General features: G+C 30.4%; 2 protein-coding genes across 2 annotated transcripts; both read left to right on the top strand.

Moving 5' to 3' along the window:
- The first annotated feature begins 1,461 nt into the window (after positions 1 to 1,461).
- Positions 1,462 to 7,305, top strand: LOC112777410 (hexokinase-2). The gene is made up of 9 exons (XM_025821777.3): positions 1,462 to 1,976; positions 2,880 to 3,030; positions 3,125 to 3,307; positions 3,900 to 3,974; positions 4,116 to 4,271; positions 4,383 to 4,481; positions 4,567 to 4,697; positions 5,889 to 5,970; positions 6,757 to 7,305. The coding sequence occupies exons 1-9, from the start codon at positions 1,705 to 1,707 to the stop codon at positions 7,093 to 7,095; spliced, it is 1,488 nt and encodes a 495-aa protein (XP_025677562.1). The 5' UTR covers positions 1,462 to 1,704; the 3' UTR covers positions 7,096 to 7,305.
- Positions 7,306 to 9,946: 2,641 nt separating this feature from the next.
- LOC112777485 (auxin-responsive protein IAA26) lies at positions 9,947 to 16,458 on the top strand. Its single transcript, XM_025821868.2, has 6 exons — positions 9,947 to 10,225; positions 10,346 to 10,856; positions 12,811 to 13,136; positions 14,182 to 14,344; positions 15,497 to 15,561; positions 16,205 to 16,458. Exons 2-6 carry the CDS (start codon positions 10,417 to 10,419, stop codon positions 16,240 to 16,242), a joined length of 1,032 nt encoding a protein of 343 aa, XP_025677653.1. The 5' UTR covers positions 9,947 to 10,225; positions 10,346 to 10,416; the 3' UTR covers positions 16,243 to 16,458.
- Positions 16,459 to 23,947: the final 7,489 nt, after the last annotated feature.

Here is a 23,947-nt window from a genome sequence, read left to right as displayed (position 1 = left end):
CTAGATAACGTACTGGTAAGGATGCCTCCTTACACCCCAGCAACTGACACATCTTACGCGCCCAACGCTGATCACTATTAACCGGAATGAAGCTGGACTTCTCAAAATTAATATTTAACCCAGACATCAGCTCAAAGCAACGCAACAACCGCTTGTAGTTCCTGATAGTCTCTTCCTCCGTAGGACAGAAGAGGATAATATCATCTGCAAATTGTAAGTGTGACAACTCGATGTTATTCCGTCCAACCAAAAGCGGAGAGATACGTCCATTACTCGCTGCCTCCCAATCATCCTATGTAAAATATCAACAACTAGCACAAATAAAAAAGGAGATAATGAATCTCTTTGTCGTAGGCCCCTTTTTATTTATTTTTGTATGATCAATACATACACAAAATCCAATTTCAATAGAACTGTTTTGTTAGGATTTTATGTACATAATTACATAATTTTTATTATATATATATATATATTAGAATGATTGTGATAGTGTTGATATTAGGTGAGATATATGCAATCCTTCTTTCACATGAATTAAGAGATGAATGTTTGGTAAAAATTTATTGATAATGCAAATATGTATGAATCGCAAATCGATATAATGTAAATTGGAATTATAAATGTTGATGACATGCAAAATTAAATTTTAAATCATGGTCAAAAAAGTGCTTAAACGGAGCCTTATTTCTTGCGATAGGAGTGTTGATCAACCTGCCCCATTTGCATTACGAATCACACACATGATATAAATATTGTTTTCTAATAGTTTTTCCTTAATCTGTCTTTTCTTTTTACGTTTAAGAAGGGTGGATTACGTGAAGTATAAGAAGCCTTTACATTGTGCTTTTGTTCTATGCAACCTTTAATCTAAGCAATTAAATTAGTTATAATTTAGAGTCTAGAATTTAAGATAAATAATTCTTACTATATTCTGAATTTTTATATTTATTTGAGTTGAATTAGTTATATTTTTTTTTATAAAAACAGGATATTAAGATAGAAACATAGAGACATAAAATCGTGTTTGATAGATGAAATATAAATAGAGACATTAAATTGGTGTATTTTGTGTTCATCCTGATAAGAAAGATACATAGACACGACTTATTTTTTTATTATTCTTGTTAATTTTTCATAATTATATTTTTTTATTATTATATTTTTCTTTTCAAATTTTTTGAATGAAAAAAAATACGAATAAATTGAATTTTTATAATTTGTTCTAATTTATCACCAAACAAAATGTAAGAACACACAATTTTGTATCTCTATTCGTTGTATTTTGTTCTCGTCTTGTCTTGTTTTATCTTCAAAAACAAAACCTAATAGAATAATAATATTATTTGTTATATTTGAAAAAGAAAATAAAAGGTTATTTTAATAATAACTCTTCTTAACAAGTACAAAAAGTAAGTAAAATATGGATGGTTACAACTTACAACTTAGAAGAGTTCATAACCTAACACAAGTATTTATTTACATTATTATCCATTTTGAATAAAAAACCTCATTTTTTTTTGTTTCATTCTTAGCCATCTTTTATAGGAGATGCATTTTTTTCTTAGCCATTGCCACTTGTAATAAGACGTATAAATAAATCTCAACACGAAAACACTCTCGATCATGGCGATCACATCATATGGCATGTAATTAGACACCACACACAATCTTCCAAATTCGCAGCGATTCTTTCAAGTAGTAGCTATGGGTCGAGTGGTGGTGGTCGCGGCGGTGATTGGGGTGGCGACGGCGGTGGCTGTAGCAGCAGTGGTAGGTCGCCGGTTTGTGAGAAAATGGCGTCGTAGGGCGAAGGCATTGGCGATAGTGAAGGAGGTTGAGGAGAAGTGCGCAACCCCTATCGCCAAGCTGAGACAGGTGGCGGATGCCATGACCGTTGAGATGCACGCCGGTCTCGCATCTGAGGGTGGCAGTAAGCTCAAGATGCTCATCACTTACGTCGATAATCTCCCCACTGGGTAGTAACAACTCTCTCTTCTCTAATCTCATGTTTCTTTTTCAATTTCTTTGATCCGATTAATCTATCTATCTATCTGCATTGATCTTAATCTGAGTCCTATGCTGCATGAATATGAATATGAATATCAATACTGTTGTTGGATACAATGCTGTTTGATAAGCGTTCCTTTTGCTTTTGAATTCCTCGAGAAATTAATGTATTTGGATCTCGAGGAACATATAGAGTGGAAGAGGCATTTGTTTTGGAAAGATGGGAGTGCAAGGCAATGTAATGTTGGATGAAAATATAAGGTTTCAAAATAGCTGTCAATTTGAAAACTTGGTCTATTAGTGTGTTTAATGTATTTGGATGCAATTTACATTATTTTACATTGAGTTATGAATGTATAAGATTTTCAAAGTGATAATAGATGTTTTGGAACGGAAGTTTTGTACTTTTTTGTGTGTCACAGTGGCATTTTGGCATTGGTTTGAGGATTAATGAAGAGTGATAGAGAGAGAAATGGAAGGCAATGTAATATGAAACATATATTTCTATAAGGCAATGTAACATTAACAATGCAATGTATATGGATAAAACTTTACACCAATATTACATGGACTATAAATGTAACAGATTTTCTAAGTCATTCAAACTGAGAGATGTTTTTGAATGGAGGGTCTGTTTTATATACAAATATGATACGCATACATTTTTGACTGTTTTTTGTTCATGGACTAGACGGAAACACATTTTTTATTTTTCTTTGTTTTGAGTTCTTGTTCTTTTGATGAATGTAAATCCATTTGCATTGTCAAAATTTTCCTTTTTTTCCCCCTTTCTTTTTTAGTTGTTCTTCAACATTTTAAAACTATGGAGACAGCGAATGAGCACTGATTTGATGCATCCCTCCCTTTTTTAGGGATGAGGAAGGACTATTTTATGCATTGGACCTTGGAGGAACTAACTTTCGTGTATTACGTGTGCAACTCGGGGGAAAGGAAGGTGGTATTGTTAGTCAAGAATTTACTGAGGTGTCAATTCCGCCTAAGTTGATGGTTGGATCATCAAGTGTGAGTCCTTTGTGTTACCTTAACAATTGTTAATTTCTTTGTGCAAGTCTTTTGAGAAACAATGACTAAAAAGTTTAAACAAACTCTGATGCAGGCACTATTTGAATTTATTGCATCAAAACTTGCGAAATTTGTTGCCGAAGAAGGACCAGATTTTCAAATTCCTACTGGTAGACAGAGGGAACTAGGTTTCACCTTTTCCTTCCCTGTCATGCAAACATCAATTGATTCTGGGAACCTTATAAAGTGGACAAAAGGCTTCTCCATAGATGATACAGTTAATACCGCATCCTGATTCCTTTTCTTTCATTTACTTCATTTCAAGTCGAATCTTCTTGCTGTATATTATGGCACTTTGTGGATATGATTTATTAATGATTAGGTTCTAAATCCTCAATTCTGACTCCCCAACTTTGAATTTACAGTTACATCACAAGTTGATATAATAAATTATTGTTAATAATAATCATCATATTATCTTACTACATTACATAAGTTACTGAGGATATGTTCATGAGGGCCCAAAATTTATTTCCTTCTTGTTCTAAATGTCATAAAGTGTCAGTTCATCTATCAAAAGTAGTTAGTTTGATCACTTCTCTGTTTAAGTCTTGTATTTCTTTCCACTTATTTCTTAAAGAAGTGGCTGAAAGTTTACATTGCCCATGTATAGTCTGTGACTTTTCCATGTATAGGGTATCTTATTGTTAAAAACGTGTTAGAATCCCCTCCTTAGGTGGTTCAAGGTGTAGAGTAACTTGTTTATGTGGAGTAACTCATGCTTAGTGCATAAAGGCATTAGGAGATTTTATTGAGGGACATAGCTTATCTCTGCATTTATACTTTTTTTTTTTGTGTTGTTTGAATAGGTTGGTAAGGATATTGTGGCAGAATTGACAAAAGCCATGGAGAAGCAAGGCCTTGATATGCGTGTAACAGCTCTGGTAATTGAAGTTTTGGACTCTCTAATGACATTCATTCTCAAGAGTTTTGTTTATTCTGAAAATTTTTAGTGTTCCAAAGTCAAATTTCTGTTTGTGGCATTTTTTTTTTCAGTATGTACTTATTTTCGTTGTATATACTAGGTCAATGATACAGTTGGAACATTAGCTGGAGGTCGATACACAGACAAAGATGTCATTGCTGCTGTTATTTTAGGTACTGGAACAAATGCAGCATATGTAGAGCGTGCTCAAGCAATACCAAAATGGCATGGTCTTTTGCCCAAGTCCGGAGAAATGGTAACCAGTTTCTGTCTTACTTTTCTTTAGTGTAAGATGGCTACAGATTATCTGATATGAACGGTAGAATAAACATTCCAACCTCTCTGAATTCATATGAGATGGCTGCAGGTTATTAACATGGAGTGGGGAAATTTCCGGTCTTCACATCTTCCCTTAACTGAGTTTGATCATGCATTAGATATGGAGAGTTTAAACCCGGGTGAACAGGTGAATTCATGTTCTTTCTAGATTCCATAATATCTGCCTTGATAAAGGGGGTTATATGACTTGTCTGTTCATTTCTAATTTCCAGGTTTATGAGAAGATAATTTCTGGTATGTATTTGGGAGATATTGTTCGAAGAGTGCTATGTAAAATGGCTGAAGAAGCTTCCTTTTTCGGGGACACGGTTCCTCCAAAATTGAAAGTTCCGTTCACATTAAGGTTTAAAATTAGCCTTTCTATTACTGGGATCCAGTTTATCCAATTAATTTTCTTTCTGTTGTGTCCCTTTTCCTTTTCTCTCCACCTGCTCAAATAATATTCACCTTGAAACTTGCTTCTGATATCAATAGTTGAATTTGAGCAAATAGACACTTATTGCATGCTTTGTTTATAATGAACAATGAACGTTTGAAAGTATAATAGGAAGGAATAGAATATGTGGTTTCTCATTATTTATTCTGAAATTGCTGTTGCGGGTAAGCATTTAGCCATTAAAGCAACGATCTCTGACTCACTTTGGAAGAGAGTGATTGCGTTTTTTAATGAAATAGGAAATGTGCAAAAGAATGTTTTTGTCGTGTCTACTGGATATAGAAGGATCCTTCTAGGTTTAGTACTTTCTTAATAATAAAATAGGAAATGTGGCTAGATGAGAGATCTTTACAGTTAGTTGTAAAGCTTATGGAGAGATTTTCAAGTTTTCATAGCCATCATAATAGAAACTAAGAGGGGAACCTTATGCACTGACATTCATCCATTCTCATCTGGAGTAGGATTCTTGGTAGTTTGTTGCTGGTGATTTTTAGTGTATCTTCAGTCTGAGAGAGTTTTTGTTAATACACGTATCAAAGGTTTTCTCATGAGAGTAATAACTATCTAAATGACAGCTTTCATTTCCCATGTTTAGTGATCAGAGTCCATTATCAGATTACCACCTGGCACTCATGCAGAGGGATTGCATAATTATGTTTTACCAATGCTTTTTTATATGTCTTATGGTATGTTTGAAGGCTCCAACTTCTGTGGGGCATTAAGAAAGTAGACCTTGGATAGTCCAGGCCTTGAATCCCTAATGAAAGTCTCCAATACTCAGTACAATTTTCATATGAAAACTGTGATTAGTTAGTTAACTACAGGTGTTTATAGTTAATATACTGCTCACTATTGGTTTGTCTTAGGTATCCATTAATAATTATATGGGCTTAATTGTAATTGGGAATTATGTGAAGAGTGCGGGATGCGTGGCATGGGTAAAGTGTGCTGTAACTAAAGGGAATAATATAACTGAATGGAAGAGAATGGGGGGTTTTTAGGGTTTAGGGATTTTACATTATGCTTTAATACAAATCTGAAATTCTACTATTGTTGGGACAAACTTTTATGTCATGACCATGAGTGTTGGATGTGCAGGACACCTGACATGTCTGCAATGCATCATGACACATCTGCTGATCTCAGTGTAGTTGGGAACAAACTAAAGACCATTTTTGAGGTATATAAAATTCTCTATACAGTTTAATATTTATAGGAAAGCTTCTTCTGCATATGTTATGCAAGTTATTTCAACCTTTGGTGATATCAAGGTTATCTATACTCTTATAATTAGGGTACAAAATTCACATATTGAAGAGTTTAATTTGATACATTGTTCAGTGTAATATTTTCTTTTTTTTTGTTTCTTCTTTTACATTGTGATTTGATTAGACCTTGGCACACTGCTGAACGCATGTTAGTTTCTCATTTGAAAACCTTCACACAATGGTTTATTTAGGCAAGGATTTCTCACAGATTTTTGTCTAAACATGGTTTGATATTTTAAACAGAAATCCAAAGATATTCTAAGGGTATAACTATTTACAAAATTTATGTAAAGGGTCAAGCAGCAAGTAATATGTGATTATTTGACAGTACTAAACTCTTAAACTGAAAGTTTATCAATACTAAACTGCATACTGAATACCTTTATTACATTTTCAATATTTTAGTTCTATCTGAACTTGTGATTCATGTTGCAACTTCTAGCTTTTAAAAGTTGTCAGTTCCATTTACACATGGGTAAACTACATTGACCTCCCATATAATTAGGCAATATTATATATAACCTCCCCCCATTTATTGAAGTTTATACTAACCTTTTCGAGATTTAGGTTACATAATACTCAGCACTTATATTTTGCAAAATGTGACACTAACTTCCTCTATAAACATAGCACTGAAGTGTATTTTTCCCATGATACTTTTATTGACTTTACTAATTTTCTCCTTGTACAATATTTAGATACAAGATAGTTCATTGGAATCAAGGAAGGTGGTTATTGAGCTCTGCAACATTATTGCTACACGCGGCGCTCGTCTTGCCGCTGCCGGCATGTTGGGTATCCTGAAGAAGCTGGGGAAAGACACCATCAATGACGGTGAGGGTCAAAGGTTTGTGATAGCCATGGATGGTGGATTGTATGAGCATTATGATGCATACAGCAAGTGCCTAGAGGATACCATGGCTGAGTTGCTTGGTGAAGTTGTCTCACAAAACATTGTCATAAAGCACTCCATGGATGGTTCTGGAATTGGTGCTGCTCTTCTTGCTGCTTCTCATTCTCAGTACCTTGAAGGCTAAGTTACCACTTATATTATTATTTTTTGTGTTTGTATCAATTTTTTTGGAGGTCATTTTTCCCGGCTTGATCCTCTACAGAGTTGACTCTTACACTTCTTGTTTTAAGGCAAATTTTGCTCTTTAAACTTATTGTTTAAGGCAACGTTTCCTTGGCACCATTCCTATACATTCATATATTTAATTCATTCAGAACAATTCTTTACTTTTTTACTTCTTGTATTTGTCTTAACCACATTCTCATCCCACTGTATTTTAGTTATGTGAACAAATTTTGCAGTGCCACAATTAAATTGAAATAGTTTCTTTAAGCAAATTAGTCTCCTTTAAACTTAATTGGCCATCTCATTATAACAAGTGAACTACTCAATTCTTTGCCAATAACAAATTGGTACAGTGATAGGCAAATTTGAAATTGAGTAAGGTGAGGAAATTAATAAACACAAGCAAGGACCCAATCAATTCAATTTTATGACCTGATAACAAGGTAAGCAATATGTTTTTATTTCGTTTCTCTTAATACCTCAAAAGATGTTTAGATCTTGTCTCATACGACCAACTTAACCTGCACTTTACTACTTTGTTTTTGACATTTAACATTAATAAAGATCATTAACTAAAGGCAACAACCTTTACTTTGCCTCCATTTGTGCCATCAAGGACTTGAGTGTACCAAGTGTCTTCCTGTTAATGAAGACTTTGAAGTGTTAACCAAAATTGTTCACGTTGACTCTAAAAAAAGATGAAACAGAAACACCGTTTTAAGAAACAAAACAAGAAAGATATATCTTTATTTAAGAGTCATTAATATATTAGTAGTAGTTTCTTGAGGAAGTGTTTACTTTTTTGTACCTAGTGATGGACACCCAACTTGGTATTTGATAATTACAATCAAAACAAGTTCATACTATTTCAATTGTTATTTAGTGCTGAATGCAAGTTTAGTTAAAGTGGATCTACCCTATTATTGAATACAAATTTCTGATTTGATATTTTCCAGATCCATAATTAATTACATGCCGAATTGGATACCTGAATTATGATATTTAAATCAACTATGCTACGTGTACACCAAAATCAGTCACGAGTATAAAATATATATTGGAATACAAATACACATTAAAAATAAATTAAATCACACATGTATTTATATATAAATACATTGGTGGATAATTTTAGTGGCTGATTTTGGTGTATAAATAACATTTTTGTATTTAAATTAACAACTAAAATGTGTCCATTTATCGACTATGCTAGGTAAACACCAAAATCAGCCACTAGTATTAAATACATGTTGGAATATAAATACACATTGAAAATAAATTAAATCACACGTATTTATACACAAATACATTGGTGGTTGATTTTAGTGTACAAATAACATTTTTAGTCTATTTATATATCAAAGAATAAGACTATAGGCCAATGAGCTATAGCTCAAAGACATAGTCTCCCCATTCTCACTGAGAGATCTCGGATTTGAATCTCATTTCTAACTTAAAAAAAAAAAAAAAACTATACTATGCAACGGTACGTAGTTAAATTGGTATAGATACAAAATACGAAAATTTAGGTCTTCATAAATTATTTCAACAATAAAATTGTATTTTCTCTAAGTAAAAGTGTAAAACAAGACAGAATTTAACTACCAAGTGTGTTTTGAGGGGCATGTAGAGTATAATATTTGGTGTTAGTAGTTAGTAGGCAAAGGCATTATTTGTCAAACGTTTTCAATTGTGAGAGGCAATGTAAGTATCTTTGATGAGAGGTCCTTGCAACTTGCTTTTACTTCTTTGCCAAACAACCTGCTGCCTAACGTTATTATTTTAGGGGCTCTAAGGTTGCGTGTGTAATAATTCCCTTCAATCATGTTTTAGATTTTTGGACATTACTATTTTTGGTATTCATCTACGAACTTAGTCTGAATTCTAGTTCAAGAGAAATTTAGACTTTCTAATAATGAACCATCATTTCTTATTGCCAACATAAAGTACCAGAAATGTTATGTATACAGCAATAAAGTTTTAATACACAGTTGTAATTGTTAGCAATATATATATATATAACTATTTATGTCTTTTTCATATTAAGTCAAATTTTTTAAATAAGTGATTTTATAATATAGTATTAAAAATTTTATGATAAAAAAGTTAGAGTTCGATCCTTGTTAGTCCAAAAAAAATTAGTATAAGATAAATAAATAAAAATTGAAAAAAATGTAAAATTTATGCAAATTCAAAAAAAATTATATAAAAAAATGTATTAGAGATATAATATCAATAATTATTAATTATAGTTACTGTATAACGTGTTTATTAATACACCCTTTTATAAAATTAATACCAAACTCTTTATAATAAAAGATAGTTATGTATATAACTATGCGTATCATAAAATTTTATTGTTTATGAAAAAAAAAATTATGCAGCCTATTGTATTACGTAAATAAAAGAAAAAAACATGCAATTTTAAAATACCATGCATTTTTTTTTGTCCGGCTTCTTGGTTATCTACGAGGATTTGAATTCTCTAAAATTTGAATTTCACTTTAGAGAGTAAAGTGTGATTTTCTATTCTTGAATAGTTTCTCTTTTATATTTATTTTTGGTCCCACCTATGAAATCGAGAGATTACTTTTTATTCTCTAAAGTGAAATTCAAACTTTAGAGTATCCAAATCCGTCTACGGTATCTTTTAGTTCGACAGACTAAGAATTAGTCCGTTACAGATCTAAACTCTATTAAAGGTCTAACCAATAAGTTGCTGCATACACAATACGCGATTTGAAACCAACACTTACGAGTGATTGGTTGCCTTCCTCTCTTCAAAAAGGTGGAAACTGGAAAGACACACTAAAAAGAACCCAAACAAACGTGTGGGAATAAAATATTTGCAAATATAAAATCTAGTCAACAATTTCATGCTATTATATTACATTCCTTTGCTTTTAGTTTGTGTTCTTTTTTTTCTTTGGTAGGGATCTTAATTTGTTGACCTGTGATAATTATTATTTGTGATCAAATTCTTAGTACTAGGCCTTCCAAGGTTAATTACCTTGGCTACAAAAGTTGTTCATATATCAAAGTCTTTCAATTACTTCATCCAAGTTCATTTTAGAAAGAAATTGATTAGGGTATGTGCACTACTACTTACTATTTTGTTGTGTGAGATTTGTATTATTTATCTTAATTCTTATCTTTGTGTTTCTCAATTGTATTGACACTTTTTTTGGGGCCATTGTTGCATGAACCAGTGTGCTGTGTTGTTGCATGAAGGGCAATTCTATTTCCTTGCACACAAAGTGTTTGTTTTAATGCGTAAAAGATGGATGATAGTAGAAGAAGGAGAAGAAGCAGCCACAACAAGTTTTCAGAGGAAAAGGAACTAGAACTAAGACTTGGTCCACCTGGTGAAGAAGAAGATGAAGAAGATGAAGAAAAAGATGAAGATTATTGGTCTCATCACAATGAAAACAAAAGAGAAAGAAACAGTGATGAATCAGATCAATCACCACTCTCTCTTGGTTACTTCTCATCCCAGAGAATTTACAACTACCACCAGGACCAGGCTACTAAGGCTAAAGCTTCATCATTTCTTCAGAACATGTCAATGGTGGGAAAGGAATCAAAGGATGCAATATCATCATCACAACCATGTCGTTCTGAAGTGATAGAGTTTCATAATGGTGCAGTCTGTGCAGAGAAGAAAGCATTATCATCACCTTCTTCTGCAAATACAGCTGCCCCCAACAGCTCTCAGAAAAGGTACTCCAGCTTTTCTCCCTTCTTTCCATATATTGTGTCTTTCTTGAACTTTTAGACATGGAATCATAATTCATAAACATTATGGTAAATTACAATTACTTCCCCTGAAACTTACGTAATATTATGTTAATGTCATAATCTATAAAATATAAAATATACACTTCTAACTGTGACTGAAAAAAATTAATATGGAAGAATTTCAAATGTATATGTCAAAAAATAGCCTTAATTGTGTGATTAACATGTATATGGAAGCAAGTAGTTCGGAAAAAAATTTCTTTTCAGTAGGGTGAAAAGCACAAGTCAATAGTAGAAGAGTTAACGAGTTTTTTGCTCTCAGCAAAATTGCTTTTCCCCTCTAACAAATTCTCGCTGTCCATATTTTTGTATTACACTATTTTGGTCCACCTTTATGTAAAACACTACTTTTACATCCATTTAAAAAATAAAGTGTTTGAGTGTTGTATTATAACATAAATAACAAGAGAGGTTAGTATATATTTTATGAATAGAAGAGTATCGAAAATACAATTTAGTCTAAATACTATTATAGTGTTGTTTGATCAATATAAGTGATCTCACTGATAAAAAGAACAAAGTTTAGTTGCTTTTGATGTTAAACTTTTAGAGAGAATCTTTGCCAGCCGGGTCAGATTTGATATTGTTTGTGGTCCATTGTACTTTTTAGTGCAAGAACCAATTATGAAGATTCCAGCATTAATTGCAAAATGATTTTGGCATATTTGCACAGTACTCATCCTAAAAAGAAGGGCAACTTTAGCTATGAAATCTTTGTGATATTCATTATATATATTGGCTGTTCTTTTCTGTATTGTTACACACACTTTCCATGCGATGCTTTAGTGATGTCTGCATCTGATTGCTGTTTGCTGATACTATCTGTCATCAATTATGTGCCTTCCTTATCTTTTCTTGAAATTTGATATTGTCTTTGCCATGTGAATGCCTGAACCTCTGTCTTGTGTTTTTATTCTTAGTTTCACTCACTCACCAATTTCATTCAGCATAAGCAAATGCTATTTGAACATTTAAAAAATTGATTCAATTAAACTTCTAAGCACCTAACATGACTCAAAATTGGAATTAGACTATTGTAAGCTTATGCTGAGGAAGATTGATATCCTCATGCTATTTTTTTCTAATGATTAATTCTTATTCTGATCAAATTAATGTATATGACATACATGAGTTCAGAAATTTCTGCATTGTTAACTATGTATAATATAATAGATGCTATTCACCAGAAATTTGTATATATTCAGTATAAAGGTTGTAGAAAAATCAGCTTAGGAGAAATATTTTCTGTTTGAACTTTGATGGTGTTACTTCCTCTAACTAAGTTTTCCTTTTAAGGAGACACCATGCCGATTCATTTATGATCTACTATGATCAATTGTTGGATATAGAGTGTGGATTACATTGAATTCAATCCAACAGTAAATGATGGATGATAAAGTCATCACAGCTCTTAATCATAACATAGAGCTTCATTATCTATGAACTGCAGATACTTTCATTTTGGACACGAAGTTCATTTCTTCGGGAGATACACTTAGATACACTCAAATACAATTACATGTTGGTGTATCTAACCTTTGTTCATTCTTAATTTATATTTTTAAAATGAATTAAAAAATGATATGTATTATTAATTAATAATTAAAAAATATCTAAAACTATTTATATAATTAAAAAAGCATTAAATATCAACATATGATTATAATTTATCCAAAAAATTCTTTATATTGTACATGTATGTCATATTTCTGATAATTTTTAGAATCAGTGTGTCGCTGTATCCAGCGATGTGTCGTATTCCGTGTTTGTGTCAATCAATGTGTATCATAGGTCATGTACATGTAGTGCTTAACTACTAACGTATCCTGTTGGTTCTCATGATTAAACTTTGTACATGGAACCACCTCAAAAACAGAAGTGCAGCTGGTCCAGTAGTGGGTTGGCCTCCAATTCGTTCATTCAGGAAGAACAATGCAAGTGGAAGCACTTTTTCTAAGCCCCCTCTTGGGTCCCACCACAACCATCATCATAATCTTAATCTTAATGTTGAAGACAAGGTTGCTAATAATACTACTAATAAGGAACATGTTAACAACATTAGTGGTACCCCTAATAAAGGCATGTTTGTGAAGATCAATATGGATGGAATTCCAATTGGGAGAAAAGTGGATATTAATGCTTATGGCAGCTATGACAAACTTTCCTCTGTTGTTGACCACCTCTTTAGAGACCTCCTTTCAGGTAACGTTATTTTGTTTGTGGACCTTTTTTTTTTCTTTTAGGCAATTTAATCAAAATTGTTTGTTCATCATTTAATATAAGGTGGATACTTTTATAAAAATATTTTCATGTAAAGATTATATTATGAATCGTTAGATGATTTGATATGTTTGACTAAACCATCGTCTAACCGTTCAAAATATAATTTTAACATAAAGATATCTTTACAGAAGTAGCCACCGTAATACTCTTCACAGGGTATTATATTCTCTTGTTTAGTTGTTTTGTTAAGATTGATAAAAAAAAATCAGCAATTTCTTTGGTTTAGTGGATGAGTTCTTGTTTTCTTTAATAAATAAGCTCTTCTATTTAAATTTTATGGATGAAAAAAAATTAGTGATAAAAAAGCTTTATCCTTATAATGAGTTAGACTTAATTAAACCCATAATTAATTAAAATAAGTTGAAGTTTACTTGATGAACTTTGAATACCGATAAATTTAGGCGAAAAAAGATTGACAATAAGACAGACCAAAAGTGAATGAGTATATCGAACTTGTCTTTCTTTTATTATGGGTAAAGTATACTTTTTGTCTCTAAAATTTGACAAAAATTTTAAAAATATCTGTAAGTTTTATTTTGTTTCAATTTTGTTTCAAAAGTTTTCGATTTGCATCAAACATACTCTTGACGGCTAATTTTTCAAAAAATTTAAGATCAATTCAACAACAATTTCATAAGAAAAACCCTCAATACAAACAAATCAAGCATAATTTTCTTGTATTATTGTTAGATTGGTCTTAAATTTTTTGAAGATTTACCGGCAAGGATATATTTGATGCAAATCAAAAACTTTTAAGACAAAATTGAAACAAAATAAAATTTAGGAGGTATTTTTAAAACTTTTGTCAAACTTTAGTGACAAAAAATATACTTTACCCTTTTATTATTTATTTATTATTACTTTTTCTTTGTTTTATAACATCACTTCAAGGTGAGAATTCAGATACAACTGAAACTTGATTCAGAGAGAAATAAATCTTATTTTTGTTTTTGTTGTTGATCAGCTCAAAGAAGAGATTCCTGTGGTGGTGGAAGTATTAAAAAGCAAAAGCAAGAGGAAGAGAAAACAATGATAACAACGGGTGTATTAGATGGAAGTGGGGAATATACTCTTATTTATGAAGATAATGAAGGAGACAAGATGCTTCTTGGGGATGTCCCATGGCAGTAACCATCTATCTCTTCTCTCTCTCTCTCTTCATCTTAATTTTTTATTTTAAAGAGTTACATAAAGATGTTTTTATGTAAAAACAATAACTAAAAATAGTTAAATAATTTAATAAATTTAATTAAATTATTTAATATAATACGTGTTAGTATTTTAATTGTTATTCTTTTTTTAGATGAAAAGATCAAAATAGTCTGTTTTATTTTTATCTATCCTCCTACTATTCAAATTATATTATTCAGTTTTTTTGTGGCAATCTTTGTGTAATGTAGGTGCTTCTTTTAAACACGGGCTTATTTAAAAAGTTAGATGTTTTTCAAAAACTACAATATATATATATATATTTCTCTAGGATAAAGTATATTTTTTGTTTTAAAAATTTGTTAAAAAATTTAAAATACTTTTAAATTTTATTTTTTTTAATTTTGTCCCAAAAAATTTTCGATTTGCATCATATTTTTAAAAAATTTAGGACTAATTCAGCAATAATTTTACAAGAACAATCTTCAATACAAGTAAATTAGACATAGTTGTCATGCATCATTTCTGGATTAGTCCTAAGCTTCTTGAAAATTTAGTTTTTAGAAATATATTTAATGTAAATCGAAAATTTTTGAGACAAAATTGAAATAAAATAAAAGTTAAGAATATTTTAAATTTTTTAACAAATTTCAGAGACAAAAAATATATTTTATCTTTAATCTAAATTATCTATTATTATAAGTTGTATAGTGGAATAATGGGATGAAAATGTCAAAATATAATAAAAAATATTTTTAAAAAAATTATAAGTGTTGTCCAAACAGCCTCTAAATAAATGTATCTTTCTTAACAATCTCTCTCTATTATTTTACTATAGTTTGATGTCCAATGCTTAATTAACATAGAACTAAACAATTATCTCCCTCTATACTTTGTGTCTCTAAAAGTATATGAGCACTATTTATTTATGTCTCTTTCTAATAACTATATACACATAAAATTAAGGTGTCTCTTTCTCACGTGAAAATTTGCATGACTGTCCCTGGCCAATACAATAAACTATAGATCACTTTGCAATAATTGGGTTTCAACATTATTAATTACTAGAAAAATGTTATTGGAAGCTATGATTGTTATTACTATATATGTTATATGATTCCTTTTGGCAGCATGTTTGTATCAACAGTGAAGAGATTGCGAGTGTTGAAGAAATCTGATCTTGCAGCTCTTTCACGTGAGTTTGAATTGATATCTTGATTAATTAATTAATTGGACAATGCTATCATGATTCCCATGCATAGATTTTAATCCTTGGATTATTTTTTAGTTAGTGCATGCATGATGTACTAATTTTAATTAAAATCCTTTCATGTTTAAAATAAATATGACCTTTAATTTATTGTCATATTCATATTTCAAACATTTTTTAAGTAAATATAAGAAAGTTACGAATTACTAATTCCTAGATGATATAATTCTTAATTAAATAATGTCAATGGTACCATGCTGTGATACTCAAGCACTAAAGTAAATTTTTTTTAATCATTCATGCACTAAATAAATAACTTGTTCATGTTTAAAATAAATATAATAATATGACCTTGTTATGTTCATATTTTAACCATTAATTATTTACCCTTTTAGATTTATTTTTATTTTACTCATGTAACCAATATTGATTAATATTTAATGGTGAAGCCAAGATCTTGTCGTCATGTTCTTTTTGAACATTAAAAAAGCAAAATCCAAATTCACTAAATTTAATTTAACGTTGACAACTTAATTATGAAATTTTGTTAATTACTATATTCCCTCTCCCCCTAGTTTGTTTTTATTGCATCAATATGATTAAAAAAACTCTCTTGTTTAATTTTCAGTTGGTGGTAAGCAAGGCCACATACACCACTCAAAATGAAGGTTGAGGCTATGAATTCTTGTTCCATGCTTAAAGCTGAAGAGACTTTGTATTACACATTTTTGTTAAAATGCATCAAGGAATGAAATTTTCTACTTCTAATGTCTATGAATGTATCAAGGAAAAACTTAAACGGATATGCATGTATTCATAATTTCACTAACTTGTTTTGGCTTGTATTATTAATTAATTAAGTCCCTTTTGTAGGGTTGCTCATTTTCTACATGATTTTTTTATGGTCATTTTAAAAGCATGTCTATGATTATTATTGCATTTTTTTTATACCCAATTTATGATCTTATGAAGTGGAAGCTGCATTGCCAAATTGGTTTGGATAATTGGTAAGAATGGATTCGAATTTTACAAAGGCTCGAGTTGAATTTTTGCTACTATTTCAATAAGAGAACCGCTCAGATAAAGATATCTAAAATGTCTTTTTTTTTTAAGATGTTTTCTAATAATTAAAATTTAACATATATAATCGATTAAACCGTATTATTTTTGTTAAAATTAAGCCTGACAAATTAATTTGACTGAAAAAATAGTGAATCAAATATTAAACTGGTCTAAATTAATATTATTTTTTTATAAAAAATGACTACAATATCTTTATTATAGAAAATGACTAAAATACTCTTATTATATATTTTTTGAGAACTCTAAATTCTAGCTCTTTACTTCTCTCTAGTTATAGGGTTAGGATTTAGAGTTTTCAATATATATATATATAATAGGGATATTTTAGTTATTTTTTATAAAAATGTTAATTTAGACCGGTTCAAAATTTAATTTATTGATTTTTTGGTTAAACTAATTTATTCGATCTAATTTTAATAAAAATAACACAATTTAATTGATTATATGTGTTAAATTTTAATTATTAAAAATCACCTTTAAAAAAATACATTTTTGACATCTTTATTTGAGCGGCTCCCTTCCAACAAATATGAGATATATAAATATATAATATTGATCTTTTCGAGAGTAAACTACCAATTTTGTAAAAGATTTTATCATCCTCAATTTTAATTATAAAATGTGTAAGTTAACTTAATATCCATAAAAAAAATAAATTAGTACAATAAAGTTATCTAAAACGTTTGATAATATTACCCAACAAACTACTTCTTTGAAAAATTTTCCACATACAAGCGTTTTTTTATACAAGTCTTTACAAGTCATTTATATTAACGCGCTTCGAACCGTTACTGTACGTTTTCACTGCACCTTATTCTTCTTCTTGCTGCACGTTCTTCTTCCTCTTCCTCTTCTTCTTCTTTTCTTTCGTTTCTTGCCTTCTATTTCTCCTTCTTCATTTACGTGCTTTTCTCTCTGTTTTCTTTCTTTGTTATTCTCGATTTCCATTGTTTTTTGACATCAAACTCTGAAATCGTTTTTGAAGAAGAAGAAGCAGCAGAAGATGAGGAGGAGAAAAAAAAAGAGTTCTGAATTATGCATAAGGTGTACTTCAACGAATTTTTGGTGTATTTCTTAAATCCTTTGAGTGTAGTTTTGTAATCCTTTGGGTGTATTTCTGTAATTATTTGGGTGTATTTCTATAATCCTTTGGGTGAATTTCTGTAATTGTTTGGGTGTATTTCTGAAGTTCCATTATCTTCAAATTTGGCAAGAAACTCATTTTCATGGAAGAAGAAGAAGAAGAGTTGTTCATAATGTATAGTGAATAGCACGCTTTAGAAACAGGAAGTGGTTGAATAAGGTGCGTTTATTTACTCTTGAATGTGGGAATGTAATGCGTGTATTTTGTTGGACTTGTGCCAACTTGTAAGATTTATAAGCCAAAAAGACTTGTATATATAGCAGGCCTCTACTTCTTTTGGATAATTTGTCGAACTAATTAATCAAACTATTGATGTGCATCAAGTTAGTTTATATATTTCATAGTTAGAATTATCAACATTCAAATCTTTCTAGTTAGAAATAAATCAAATAATATATAGTTTACTCACTTTCTAATGCTAAATATACTCCTATGGTTATGTCTAGCTTAGAAAAGACGGATTCAACAATCAAACAAGTAAGTGATTTTTTTTTTCTTTTATTTCTCCTTTTAATCCGCAACCATATTTGTTTTGTTTTGCAAAGTTGAGATACGAGTTGGACTATGATATAAAAACAAATATAGGGTAATAACTAATAAGGATTAGTGATGTATGTATAAATGATGGTTTTCTTTCTTTTTTGAACGCGATAGACACTTGAAAAAATATCACAAATAAAGGTTCACGGGTCATTGTATCCACCCATGTTCTTAGAGATTGTAATGGTGCCTCCAACAAATGGAAAAAGCTGGCTTAGAAAATCAGAAGGAGGCTTAGCTAATGTCTCCAATAGAAAATATATTAAAAAAAAAAAAAGTAAATATCTTGGTATAAGTTTTAAGTTATCGAATTATTTTTTTCTGCTTTTATCCGGAGGCGGAGCCTCATAGTGAGGAAGAGGCAATGCCCCCCTAAATTTTTATTTTTTTTATATAAATTATATACAAATTTTAATTTAATTCTTCTTAAAATTTTTATTTGTCTTATTTTATTATGAGGTTAATTTTTGGCTCCTTTCTATTATTCCATCTAGTTTGGTCCCTGCTTTTATCACCACTATTACTAGTTTTTGGTAAAGTTAAAATCATTGTATTTAATTTTTCGTTTTGCTAAAAAAATCAACTAAGAGTGAACTCAACTCTAGTTAATTAGTTGAAAAATAAGTTATTATTTTAATTTGTCAAATTTCAAAATAAAAAAATAAAATAGAATTAATTTAATTGGTTTATATTGTAGTTCATCTCCTAGATTTTTTCTTAATTTTTTTCTTTTCAAATAGCTTTGTGTCTTTTAAAATTCAGTATTTTTTATTCAAAAACAATTAGGGTTAAATACGATTTTGGTCCCTATGGCTTAGGCCGAAAATATTATTCGTCCCCAAACTTTTTTTTTGTATTTAAATTTATCCCTAAGGTTCAACTTGATTTTAAAATCGTCATTTGGACCAAAATACCCTTCTCTAACCACCCTTCTCCAGCAACCTTCTTCACCAAAATACTAAGTTTTTCTTCTTCTTTGTCTAACAAAAAACACCAACAGCGACAATAATAATTTTAAATCAGAAGCAGGAATAAACAAAAAATACCAAAAGCACAACAACAAGGTAGCAACAAATAATGTAAAAAAGAAAACAGAAGCAGAAATTAGTACTAAAGAATCAACAAATCTGCATTACAAATATCAAAGAATCACCAAAATAAAAAAAAAAATTGGAACCTTAACAGCAGCGAGCACACGAGGAGCAACGGCGAGCGGCGAGCGAGCGAGGAGCAGCAGTGGCAAGGAGCAGCGATAACCAGGCAAGCAGTGAGCGAGCGATAAGCAAGCGATGAGCAGCGATAAGCAAGCGATGAGCAGAAATGGCGACGCCACACGCGACATCCTCCTTCGCCGATCTGCTACCGTCTGTACCCACTCATGGAAACATTGATACGGGAGTAGAAACGGCGACAGCAGCACGCAACGTCTTCCCTTGCCGGCGTCGTCAGTCGCCACCTTCCTCTTCCCCCTTCTTCTTCTTTCCTTCCCCCTTCTTCTTCCCTGTGGTTCTTTCTCTCCCTTAACTTCAAACACTCTCTTTCTCTTATTTTTTTTTATTTTATAATTTTTTGTTAGGAGTAATTTGGTCTAAAATTTTAATATTTAAGTAAAAAAGAACAATTTTAAAATAAAGTTAAACTTTAAGGACGAATGTGAATGCAAAAAAATGTTGGAAACCAATAAAATTTTCAACTTACACCTTAGGGATCAAAATCGTTCTTAATCTAAAACAATTACATAGGTTTTTTATTTTTATTTATTTGGAGCCAAACCAAACATGGAATTAAACCCCAAAGTCGTCTCTGAGATTCACAGATTGCACCAATTTAATCCCTGCCTTACCGATTGCACTGTTTTTGTTCCCGAATTTATAAAAAATGCATCTAGTTAATCCCTTACCTTATTTCCGCCCAATTATCCTGCCGCTGGCCGGTGACATGACAAATGAGTGCCACGTTGTACACCATAAAATGACATCATATGGTTTTTGGCGCTAAAACGCACTAGAACGATATTGTTTGACAAATTTAGAGAAATAAACCCCAACATTGCTGATCACTTCATTTTCTTCTTCTTCTTCTGAACTCAAACGTTTAGCGCCATGAAATTCTCGCGCCTGTAATTGGTGCCTAAGGTTTGAACGGTGAAACTATTCGATTTGGTGGAGTCTGCTTACACTTTGAGCTTTGTCCGTGATCGTAGTCATTGAGCTCGGAAGGAGAAAAAGTTCTTCGCGAAACACAGAGGTAAGTTTGTACTGGATGAAAAAAAATTTATAGCCTTTTGATTTAGGAATGCGTCATTGTGTCTGTTTAGTCAAAATTTTGTGTAGGTTGATGAAAATTTTTCGCTGCTCATTATTTGCTAGGATTTATGTGTCTTTTGTGGGTAATAAAATTTTTTTTCTATGTTCTATTTTCACATAGAGAAGATGGATATTTTTTTCAATACAACTTTATTTGGATTGATTGATGGCTATTTCTAAAATTTTTGTTTGTGTGTGAGTACCATAGTTTATTGTTGTATGTGTGAGTGCATGGCTATTTAGAGTTTAGTTGATCGCATAGAATTTTTATGATGTTGACTTGCACATCTAATCATAATTCTGCTTTTAATTTTAAACAAAAAAAAAAAAAAAAAAAAAGAGGAAGAGGAAAGAACGATGGTGAAAAAAAAGAAAAGAAAGAAGTAGGGGTGTTCATGGTTCGGATCCGATCCGTAAGGGTTTCGGATCGGATCCACACACTAATCGATTGGATTGCGGATTTTGTGTTGGTATCCGCATATCCGATCTGCATATCCGCGTATCCGCAAAAATAAAGAAATAAATAAGTAAAATATTCTTTTTATGTTTTATTTTAACTAATAATTATCATATATGTTAAATTATTTTAATTTATTATTCAAGAAAAGTATGTTTAATATTATTTCAAGAGTAAACATATTTAAAAGAATAGAAAAAAAAAAATTTTATTGATATTTTTTTAATAAAAATAAGCTTTTAAAAATATTTTTGTGTTTTGCGGATATATCTGATATCCGATCTGATCCGATCCGCAAACGTATAGATCGGATCGGATCGGATCCAACCTTAAAAACTGCGGATATTGGATCCGATCCGATCCGATATTTTAGTGCGGATCGGATCGAAATTTCGGTCATATCCGATCCGATCCGATCCGTAGACACCCCTAGAAAGAAGAACAATAGAGGAGTTATACTAAAATTAGAGTTAAAAATTGATAGAAAGACTATATTATTGGATCAACTAGTTTTAAGCTTAGCTAGCTATTATGTACTCCATTATAGCGTGTCAGTATTATGTCATTGGCCCGCGACAGACTAATTGGTTGGTAATAGGATGAGAGACTAAGTGTATTTTTTACAAATTTAAAAATATAAATAATACAATCAATAAATTAAAGGCTAAATTAATATAATTCGTAAATTTTAGAAATCACTTGAAGGTTTAACTCAAAGAGTCATGAAGTATGCAATAAGTCAATAATTATGATAAGATTATTAGGACACAATTTTTTTTTTTTTTGGTCAGAGGACACAAATTTAACTAAACTTTTAACCAAATACAATAAATGGTCTTTTTATTTTGTCAATATTTTACATGGTCTAATAAAGTAATAATGCGCACCAGCAAGGTTTGAAGGTTTTTTTTTTTTTTTGTGGTATTACCGTATTAGCAAGGTTTGAACTTTGAAGCAATATTAGTTTTGGTCGACTCCAATATTCAGTCACAGGCTTGGGCTTGATATTGGGCTTTGTTACACTTTGGAGCATATATTTGTTGAAATTACCTTTTATATTTTAATTTAAGTCCACCAAGTTTCAGGCCCAACCGAGAAAAAAAGAAAATCAGAGCACTAGGGTAATGTCGAAAATCATTAAAAAAAAAAAAAGAAAACATGGATTGTTTATTATTAATAAAAAATTTTAAATATTTTCATTTAATGAATACAAATCAAATATATTAAAAACTTTAATTTTTTATATTTTTAATAAAAAAATTTTAATTTATAAATTTAATATATGTCTTTAGGACATAAAATAGATAAACTCAGAAAATATTATGATTGTCTTTGTTTCTGAAAACAGGATAAGATAAGACACTGAGAACAAGACATAAAGGACATAGACACAGAATTTAATATTCTTGTATTTTGTTTGATGATAAAGTAGAACAAATTATAAAAATTTAATTTATTTTTATTTTTTTATTCAAAAAATTTGAAAAAAAATATAATAATAAAAGATATAATTATAAAAAATTAACAAGAATAATGAAAAAAATAAAAAATAAGTTGTGTTCCTGGTTAGTATCTTTGTATTCTTTCTGTTAGGATGGATAAAAAATACACTAATTCAGTGTTTCTAGACACAATGTCTATTTCCATATCTCATCTGTCAAATACGATTTCATCTCTTTGTAACAAACATAGCCTATGTGATGAGTGTATATTTAATATTTAATAAGTAAGTCTGTCCAAAATTAATTTGGATTGTTGAGTAGTCAGCTCACTTATCCACTTAATTAGAGATCGATAACTTGAATTTTGTCTTGTATATGTAATAATTTATTGACCAATAACATTAGCAATAAATTAATCTTTAACACGAATGATTATAAAATATTATAGAAGACTAAAAAAAAAAAAGTAAGACTGTCCGAGCAAAGAATCTAAAAAATAGAATTTGGATTCTCTAAATTTTAAATTTTTATTTTAGAGGATAAAGTCTTATTTCTTACTTTTGAATAGTTTCTCTCTTATATTTTTTTTTGTCCCCACCTATAAAATAAATGATGAGAAATCATATTTTACCTTCTAAAATAAAATTCAAAATTTAGAGCAAATTTTTAAAAATAAGCTGACCAAATGTATCAAAAAAAAAAAAGTTACCTGAACGAAAAACAAAAAAGGATCTAATAAATAAAAAAGAATGTACATTTAAGATTGTTAGAAATGGACTTAAATGATTTATATCTGTATCTCTAAGACTATAATAACACCAAACCTAAATGAAAGTACTTCATATTTATTTATTATTGAATGTCAACATCTAATGTATGTATTCTAGTTTGGAATAATCAATAATGGTTGGTCCCAACCATGTTAAAAAGGTTAGTTATTATTCATGGTAAGTGGCGCGAGTTGTTCATTATTTGATTGTGATCACATTCCCATGTTATTAATATAATAATAATTTGCTAAATTATTACGTCAATGTCAATCCTTATTTGGCATTAAAAGTACTAAAAACATGCCATGGAAGAGGAAGATGGAACCATGGTCATGAATATGCATTACTCACCACTTTGAAATTCACCAATACCTATTACTCTCTGTGTAATCAATATCCTTAATTATTATTTATAAACTAACCTACCACAACGGCTTGATAGGTATCCTTTTTTCATTATTCTATACATAGAGTTTTATTTTACTTTTAGTATCCTACTCTTCTCAAAGCATATAAGGTATAGTTTCAATTTTTTTTCCCTAACATTGTAATCAAGATTAATTTTGATTAATTGTTACTATGATGGATCAGAATGGTTCTACATATCACTCAATTACATAAATTATTTG

This window comes from Arachis hypogaea, chromosome 19 (genome assembly GCF_003086295.3).
Source record: "Arachis hypogaea cultivar Tifrunner chromosome 19, arahy.Tifrunner.gnm2.J5K5, whole genome shotgun sequence".
NCBI lineage: Eukaryota > Viridiplantae > Streptophyta > Magnoliopsida > Fabales > Fabaceae > Arachis > Arachis hypogaea.
The sequence above is the reverse complement of the archived record's forward strand: the minus strand, read 5'-3'. Positions and strand labels throughout refer to the sequence as shown.

Coding starts and splice junctions, on each gene's coding strand:
- LOC112777410 (XM_025821777.3), top strand. CDS start 1,705: ATGGGTCGAGTGGTGGTGGTCGCGGCGGTGATTGGGGTGGCGACGGCG. Junction 1,977..2,879: donor GTCGATAATCTCCCCACTGG/GTAGTAACAACT, acceptor TCCCTTTTTTAG/GGATGAGGAAGGACTATTTT. Junction 4,698..5,888: donor AAAGTTCCGTTCACATTAAG/GTTTAAAATTAG, acceptor TTGGATGTGCAG/GACACCTGACATGTCTGCAA.
- LOC112777485 (XM_025821868.2), top strand. CDS start 10,417: ATGGATGATAGTAGAAGAAGGAGAAGAAGCAGCCACAACAAGTTTTCA. Junction 13,137..14,181: donor CTTTAGAGACCTCCTTTCAG/GTAACGTTATTT, acceptor GTTGTTGATCAG/CTCAAAGAAGAGATTCCTGT. Junction 14,345..15,496: donor CTTGGGGATGTCCCATGGCA/GTAACCATCTAT, acceptor TCCTTTTGGCAG/CATGTTTGTATCAACAGTGA.